At 34.6% G+C, this 9,487-nt stretch overlaps 1 protein-coding gene across 1 annotated transcript; it reads left to right on the top strand.

Moving 5' to 3' along the window:
- The first annotated feature begins 7,912 nt into the window (after positions 1-7,912).
- LOC110446574 (translation initiation factor IF-2-like) lies at positions 7,913-9,046 on the top strand. The gene has a single exon (XM_021491782.1). It carries the CDS (start codon positions 7,913-7,915, stop codon positions 9,044-9,046), a length of 1,134 nt encoding a protein of 377 aa, XP_021347457.1.
- The last annotated feature ends 441 nt before the right edge of the window (positions 9,047-9,487 follow it).

The following is a 9,487-nucleotide window of genomic DNA, read 5'->3' as shown; positions in this document are numbered from 1 at the left end:
AATGAAAAAGATAATACCAGGAACTAACCAGAAAGCACAGCAAAAAGGCGGACAACATCAGGAACTGAAGAGAAATCAAATGGGAAACTAAGTTAAGGGCACCAAATCAAAACGGAAGATAACGACAGGAATTGAGATGTAAAACCAAATCGAAACGGAAAACGCCATAAGAATATGTGAGGGACTACAAATCAAAACGGAAAAGACTATCAGTATATGAGAAAAGTCACAAAATCGATATGGAAAACTACAACGGGAACTGAGAGGGGACACCAAATAAAAACGGAAAACACCATAACTAAAGAGTCATTACACCATTATAAAATAAAAAGGTGTTTTTTTCAATTTAAGATAAAGAATGTGCCGATTGTACTATAGCAATAAAACGAAATAACATGTAAATGAAGACGTTTGTTTCACGTTCATAAAGTTGCAAAATATTCATGAAAAAACAACAGTAATTAATACACTATAATACAACACAAACAGGGCTGATATATTTTACAATGCCTTAACTGTATAGGCGCTAGTGATCCTTCGCAAAGAACACAACAGGTGGAAGTCAGTTGAAAATTATTAATAGGGAGATATGCATTTTTTTCAAATAAGGCAATATAATCGAAAATCAAGGTTAACATTGAATGACCTGCACATTAGTCTTAGTTCTCGATTCCTGCCATCAATTGATCGAGTGTGAACTGTCGAGTGATAAGGACCTCTGACCAATATTAAAATACCTCGGTCTTATAGCTATCTATCGAGATTCAGGGACGATGGTATGTATAGAAATTATTAATAACATGTATTATTAGGTGCAGCAGGTGCTTTTAATAAAAAAAAATGTTCGTAACTAGTTTGTTTTTGCAACGAAATAGTTTATTATAAGATTGTATTGATACTTTTACTGAATATAGCAGCAAGCTACACTCAGTAGTAACTGCCTTGTTATATTAAAACTAGCATATAGCTTTAGCTGCTACAGTATATATAGAATAGAATAAAATTGAATAACATTTTGTCTGATGTAAAAATAAATTGGGATTGAAGGCTGTGCGTGTCAAAGTACAATGTTTTTTTTATCATAACCATTACATCTTATGTGTGCACACTTGGCGTAAGTATCCAGTGTACCAGACAAATCGTTATTCTTTTCTACAGATACTGTTTAGCAGTGTTGTTTCAGCTAAAGCTATATATTAATTTTAATATAACAAGGCAGTTAATACCGAGTGTAGCTTGCTGCTATATTCAGTAAAAGTATCAATACAATCTTATAATAAACTATCTCGTGGCAAAACCAAACTAGTTGCGAACATTAAAAACAATATTAAAAGCACCAGCTGCACCCATGCATGGATGTTATTACGAATTTCGATACAAACCATTGATATTCCATATCGTCAATCGAATCAATTTCAGTTCGATATATTTTACGATAATGGTTATGGAATTTTTAATTAACTGCCATCATGGCATAAAAGAAATTATAATAGAAAGTCATTTATAAATAATTTCACAGCTTGAATTATTGAAATACTACATTATATTTGTACTGAATTCGACCGGAAAATGAAAAGCTTTTGATAAACGGTTTGAAAGATTTATGCATTTTTCACTGAGGGTGAGTTAGGAAATGCACCGTGCCGGCCTGTACTGGCGAGGGACAGTGGGTTTTGAATTTCGCTGCTCTTGCAAGGACAGTCAGTGGTATTGAATGCATTGGAACACATATTTCTTTTTTCATTCAAACTTTTAATAAGAAAAAAAATGATCTTTTCAATAATTCGTCGTGCTATTGTTGTATATGACGTCATTCGCTTTGGATGGTGCATATAAGGCTTGTTGAATCTACTATCTGTGTCTCCACAAATTTCGGCTCGACATTTGGCACTAGACAAGACTGCAGCTAGTTTCCAGGGAGCTTGTCTTGTATATACAAGTGATATACTTGAGGATACAGGTAAGTCAGATATACGCATTTCCATACCTGTACTGTCACGTGACACCTGACGTTACTGACACTAAGGTCCTGTTGTTCACATAAATTAATCAATGATTAGCATATTTTCTTTAAGCAAGTGACCGTATTTATTTATTTTCATAAAAATGAAGGAACTGCCCAGGTTGGGGGCCCTGGGATCGAATCTCCTAAACAAATAGTTTCCTTTCGTACGAGAGATTTCATACCCCTAAATTACTTTTAAACATTATTCGTTTATAATTATTTTGGCGTCATTTTGTTATCTTTTATTTTTGTGTTATTTATTACAATTTGCCGTTGATTTGATATTAGGTCTCCTTATGTTTTTCACTTTACCCACGCCCGCCACAGCTCTAGCTCCCCGTTATCAAACGTCAAATATAAAAATAATCATTAATTGAGTTAAAGCTGTCCGTATTGCAGTATTTTCGTCGATAATTATTATATGCAAAATTAAGAGATTTTACCTTGACATTTCAACAAATAAATAACCTAATCACTATTTAACGACAAATTGCAACCTCTGGTTATTTATTTGGTCAATAAACGAGGTAAAATCTCATAATTTTGCATGTGATGATTCTCTACGAAAACATTGTCATATGGAAAGTTTTAGAACCGCTTGGCCCTGAGATTTAAAGACAGCCTCAAAGGATTTTCTTATATTACGTTCTTTAATCATAACTTTACAAAGATCATTTTATATCCTACAACACTATTTTTCTGTAACGAAAACTTCTTTATAGGGAAAATTCATACAGATTCGCACCGATTTGTATGGGATTTCAGTGTGCCTTCTCATTTCTTATTGTTGCCATTTATTTTCGTACTATTGATTCTGTCATCTCATTTCGGCTCTTGAACATTTTGTAATGATGACTTATAATTCCATGTTGATCTCTTCTGAGTGACTCCTTGTCTTTAATATTGACGCTTTTTGTTATTCTCGATTATTTTATATCGTTGAAACATTTTTTGTAATTTTTTAAAAATGACTATTTTTTTCATAATACAAAACGATTAAGGCTCAACAAGCCTACTTAAAGACGGTGTAGTCATCCAAACATTCAACAACCAGATAAATCATATAGAAAGCGACCCCTATCAAACATTCAGAATCCAAATATGTTAATTAGGTATACGGAACGTGTAGGGTGGGCGGGTGGCGCACATTAAGAATCCCCGCACGCTAACATCCGAGGCCAACAGGAGTAATTAATGAAAGCTACACAAATTTGATTCATAATTGTTCCAAAATAAATTAAGTTGATATTATATCGAAGTATTTAAAATACTACAAAGCAACGTTAACTTAGTCCGTAATAAGACATTATGGCCAATGTATTCTTAATCATATTTCACTCGCATTATAACATGTCAATCACTTAAGCGGTCTGAAAACATGGAAATGGCACATTATCAAACGTTTATTTACATAGGTAGGTCATGCGGAGCTTATTTTCTCTTTTACAAGCTGTGGACAAGGCAGACCAGCTTCAAAAATAAAGGATTAGTTTTGTTGAAACCACAAAAATCTTAGTAAAATGCTTCGGAGACATGTCTTTAAAAGTAAAATCAAGGGCCCTGTAACCGTGATGACTGAATGAACTTTGTATAAAGTGTCCTTTTGCAACATTTAGTGTTTGTTTTCAAAAAGCCAGTCATGTTAAAAACATTATAGCACTTTTCACTGGCAATGTTTATATCCTGTCTGGGCCCACTTGTATAAAACATCTCAAAGTTAAGGAAAATATCAAGCAATGTATTGTCTATGGAAAATCTTAGACTTGAGGAAATCTCAAGAGTTGAGGTATTTTATACAATTGGACCCAATGCTCATATATAATATCACTGCATATTTTTAAATGTCATATCATGTAAACTTCACTTATCAATCTAGGTTACTAACCTTTCATTTTCAAATACACATTCTGCTACAACATGTTTAGTTTGGTTAAATTCTACTATGATATTAGCAGTTTCGCATGTGCATCCTCCTTGATGTGAGGTCGGTATGCCTCTCCACGGTTAAAAAGGAATAGGTATCCCCCATTTCATGTCAAAGCGTTCAGCTCGGTTGTCATAGAGACTGACATGTTGTAATGTAGGTGAACAATTCTTATTTGGACATCAGCCTTAGTATTTTACTGTTAGCTAAATTAATACCTGTTGGTATATTCATTGAGGGGTTTTATAGTATAACATGCGTGATAACTTTACCTATAAATCTGTGATATTTACATCTAGGGTTTCTATATTGTTATATGCGTGATAACTTTACCTATAAATCTGTGATATTTACATCTAGGGTTTTTATATTGTTACATGCGCGATAACTTTACCTATAAATCTGTGATATATACATCTAGGGTTTCTATATTGTTATATGCGTGATAACTTAACCTATAAATCTGTGATATTTACATCTAGGGTTTCTATATTGTTATATGCGTGATAACTTAACCTATAAATCTGTGATATTTACATCTAGGGTTTTTATATTGCTACATGCGCGATAACTTTACCTATAAATCTGTGATATATGCATCTAGGGTTTCTATATTGTTATATGCGTGATAACTTAACCTATAAATCTGTGATATTTACATCTAGGGTTTTTATATTGCTACATGCGCGATAACTTTACCTATAAATCTGTCATATATACATCTAGGGGTTCTATATTGTTATATGCGTGATAACTTTACCTATAAATATGTGATATTTATATCTAGGGTTTCTATATTGTTACATGCGTGATAACTATACCTATAAATCTGTTTTATTTACATCTAGGGTTTCTATATTGTTACATGCGTGATAACTATACCTATAAATCTGTTTTATTTACATCTAGGGTTTCTATATTGTTATATGCGTGATAACTTAACCTATAAATCTGTGATATTTACATCTAGGGTTTTTATATTGTTACATGCGCGATAACTTTACCTATAAATCTGTGATATATGCATCTAGGGTTTCTATATTGTTATATGCGTGATAACTTAACCTATAAATCTGTGATATTTACATCTAGGGTTTTCATATTGTTACATGCGCGATAACTTTACCTATAAATCTGTGATATATGCATCTAGGGTTTCTATATTGTTATATGCGTGATAACTTAACCTATAAATCTGTGATATTTACATCTAGGGTTTCTATATTGTTACATGTCTGATAACTTTAACTATAAATCTGTGATATTTACAAGTAGGGTTTCTATATTGTTACTTGCGTGATAACTTTACCTATAAATCTGTGATATTTACATCTAGGGTTTCTATATTGTTACATGTGTGATAACTTTAACTATAAATCTGTGATATTTACATCTAGGATTTCTATATTGTAACATGCGTGATAACTTTACCTATGAATCTGTGATATTTACATCTAGGGTTTCTATGTTGTTACATGCGTGCTAAAGTTACCTATAAATCTGTGATATTTACATCTAGGGTTTCTATATTGTTACATGCGTGATAATTTAACCTATACATCTGTGATATTTACATCTAGGATTTCTATATTGTAACATGCGTGATAACTTTACCTATTAATCTGTGATATTTACATCTAGGGGTTCTATATTGTTACATGCGTGATAACTTTACCTATAAATCTGTGATATTCACATCTAGGGTTTCTCTATTGCTACATGCGTGATAACTTTACCTATAAATCTGTGATATTTACATGTAGGGTTTCTATATTGCTACATGTGTGATAACTTTACCTATAAATCTGTGATATTTATATCTAGGGTTTCTCTATTGCTACATGCGTGATAACTTTACCTATAAATCTTTGATGTTTTCCGGTGTGGTATACACATGCAGGGTTTCTTTATTATCACACGTTTGACAAGTGTAGCAAACAAATGTGATATTCGATCGCAAAACACAACCCATGCTAGATGCAACTTCGAAATTGCAGGGTACGCTCAACCATGTTTAATACACGCTGGGAATATGTCATGCCGTAATCGGAGGCTCTGTATGTGCTATCATGTTGATGATACAAGTTGACTAGTTTGATCCTTTTATGTACATCAAAACAACTACGCGACGGTAAAATTGACAAGCTTTTAGGTCGGATGTCGCTCCTCTGTATTCTTCAAATGATAAGTATCAGTCTAGCGATTGACCAGGGTTGTTTTTACCTGAAACCAATCAAACAGGTTATCATCATCATCGATATCCAGGGGTTACGCTCACTTTCGCTCTCTTCACTCCTGGAATATGTCCAAAAAAATTGAAGGCTCAGTGTGCGCCACCTTGTTGATGAGATAAGGAGATTAGTTGGATCCTTCGATGTACATCAAAAGAATCTCGCGGTCACGTAACGGTAACAACTGAGAGGCTTTGATGTCGGGCGTCTCTCCTTTTTAATCTTCAAAGGACAGGTATCAGCCTGGTCAGATTCTTTTTACCTGGGACCAATCAAACAGCTTTCTTCTTGCCTTCAATTTTACTATGACATATTCAAGGGGTGTAGAGAGCGAAAGTGAGCGTAACACATGGAATTTCGAGGATGGGTTTGATGAGGTCTATTGTCATTCATAGTCAACCAAACCAAAACACGAAGACAGTACAAATATTTATCAAAAGTTAATAGATAGGTTCAGTAGATATTTGTACAATATTACAATCAATTGGAATTCACAGGAATATTGATGCCATCGGAATCAGAGGGAAAATGTTTTAATCCACTAAATGCAAACAGAAAGTTACAGAATGCTTTAGTAATTATATTCTATTATCAATTTATAATAAAAAGGGATACTTGACTTCACCGTTAAAGTTTTTTTCGGTTATTTCAAAGCTTCAGGTGAGTCTATATACAATTTATTAATCATCAATGCTGAAGTTGAGTCTATATACTATCTTTTAATCATCAATGCTGAAGTTGAGTCTATATACTATCTATTAATCATCAATGCTGAAGTTGAGTCTATATACTATCTATTAATTATCAATGCTGAAGTTGAGTCTATATACTATCTGTTAATCATCAATGCTGAAGTTGAGTCTATTTACTATCTATTAATCATCAATGCTGAAGTTGACTCTATATACTATCTATTAATCATCAATGCTGAAGTTGAGTCTATATACGATCTATTAATCATCAATGCTGAAGTTGAGTATATATACTATCTAATAATCATCAATGCTGAAGTTCGTTCACTGTTCGTCCGATGCATCTAGATTATATTGTATAACCATATGTATGCGGGATCCATGGCATTCAAGAGAGAGGTTTATCAAACATAAAATATATGAAAAAATAATTAATACAAACTCATTTAGGATTTCATGAAATCAACAAACGAGGACAAAAATTAGACCGGAATGTCGAAACGACATAATGTACGTTATGCTGTAAAAGATAACTTTTTTATCGTAGCGGAAATGTTTGTGTTTACCGCATTGAATAAACTAGCGCAAAAGTATCCTCACGAGAATATTTATCTTTAGATTACAAGCATCTAGACCGCTGTTAAGTAGCTGATATATATGTATTTCAGAACTATAACCAGCGCGAAAATTTCGAAAACAGCGATCAATGAAAAGTTTTACAACGCGAACATTTCTACACTTGTGTACTCTGTGTAATGACCTTCATTTGTGTGAGTGAGCTGTAGTGTGGTTGTCTGTCGTTCATCTCTCACGATAGCAAGCTACCACATTTGTCGACCTATGATCCGCATCGGTTTTTTTAAAGGCTGCCAGTCTGTTATAACTAACACTGTTTAAAAAAATATATAATCAGGTTGTTCATCAACTGTATGCAATTAAGAATGATATCTGTAATTATGGATTATTAAGACAAAATGAATATTCCGCATACGAACTAATGTCAGATTAATATGACAAACTGTAAATTCTTCTTATTTTTCCATTTTTTACAGGTATCAACATGCGTTTAATCCTTGTCGCCATCGTTTGCACGTGTCTAATCGTGTCGACGTACGGAAGACCGAGTAGAGAAAGACGCCAGGCGGAGGAAAAAACAGAGACAGTGACAGAGGCAGCGACAGTGGAAAAGGAAGAGACGGAACAAAAACCAGACAAAGAGAAACAAACTGATAAAGTCGAAGCAGCACCGGCAGCATGGCCAGAGACAGAGGCAACACAAGATGGAGCAGTAGATAAAGGAAAGATAAAGGAAGAAGCAGAGGACGAGGCAGAGAAACAGTCTGAGGCAGAGACAGCACCAAAGCCGGAGCCAGAACCAAATACAGAGAATGGAGCAGCATCACCGGCAGCTGAAACGGAAAACAGCAAAACAGGATCAGAGTCAGCAGTACGGCCACAGCCAACAGCAGAAGCAGTAAAAGAAGCAGCAGATGCAACACAGGAGATAGAGGGTGAGAAAGCAAAGATAGAGGAAGAGGCAGAGAAAGAGGCAAAGGAAGAGGCAGAGGAACAGGCAGGGGGGGAGAGAGCAGAGGCATTTCAAGATGCAACAGAGACTGAGGAAGAGGCTACAGAGGAATTAAAAGATGCGGCAGAAACGGAGGAACAGACAGTGGAAGAGGCAGAGAAAGATGCAGCAAAGGCAGATAAAAAAGCAGAGAAAGATGCAGCAAAAGCAGAAGCAAAAGAAGAGAAAGATGGAGCAAAGGCAGAAGCAAAAGCAGAGAAAGATGGAGCAAAGGCAGAAGCAAAAGAAGAGAAAGATGGAGCAAAGGCAGAAGCAAAAGCAGAGAAAGATGGAGCAAAGGCAGAAGCAAAAGAAGAGAAAGATGGAGCAAAGGCAGAAGCAAAAGCAGAGAAAGATGGAGCAAAGGCAGAAGCAAAAGAAGAGAAAGATGGAGCAAAGGCAGAAGCAAAAGCAGAGAAAGATGGAGCAAAGGCAGAAGCAAAAGAAGAGAAAGATGGAGCAAAGGCAGAAGCAAAAGCAGAGAAAGATGGAGCAAAGGCAGAAGCAAAAGAAGAGAAAGATGGAGCAAAGGCAGAAGCAAAAGCAGAGAAAGATGCAACAAAGGCAGAAGCAAAAGCAGAGAAAGATGGAGCAAAGGCAGAAAGGAAAAACAACAGAAAAGGATAAGCTGAATAACCCTTATATGATGTTTACGTCAACATTCACCGAATTTATTTTTATGAATTAGACTGTTTTACTATCTATAGCCCGTAGATATAATTATAGTGTTGATACTTATCATTGCAGGATTTCAAAATAGCACTCTAATCAGTAAAAAAAACTGGCTCTATTATATGTATTACATTCAGATAACGTACTTAGTATACTGTTAATAAGATGTTCAGTAGGCAGTACGTTTCAGTATGTTACTGTTATTTAATTTCAACAAATGTTTGCTGTTTTAAAATGGACTTACGTATCAGTCTCTTAATCAGAACATTTTTCTTTCTTTCCAGCATTAATTTAAAGGAAACATACAAAACTAATGTTTCATGTAAACTTTGCTCAAAAACTATCCAGTTAATGGTACACCAAACTCGGTGACATAGCTCAGCAAAGCGTTTGACT

This window comes from Mizuhopecten yessoensis, unplaced genomic scaffold (assembly GCF_002113885.1).
Source record: "Mizuhopecten yessoensis strain PY_sf001 unplaced genomic scaffold, ASM211388v2 scaffold2805, whole genome shotgun sequence".
Lineage (NCBI taxonomy): Eukaryota > Metazoa > Mollusca > Bivalvia > Pectinida > Pectinidae > Mizuhopecten > Mizuhopecten yessoensis.
This window is presented reverse-complemented; position numbering and strand designations above follow the sequence as displayed.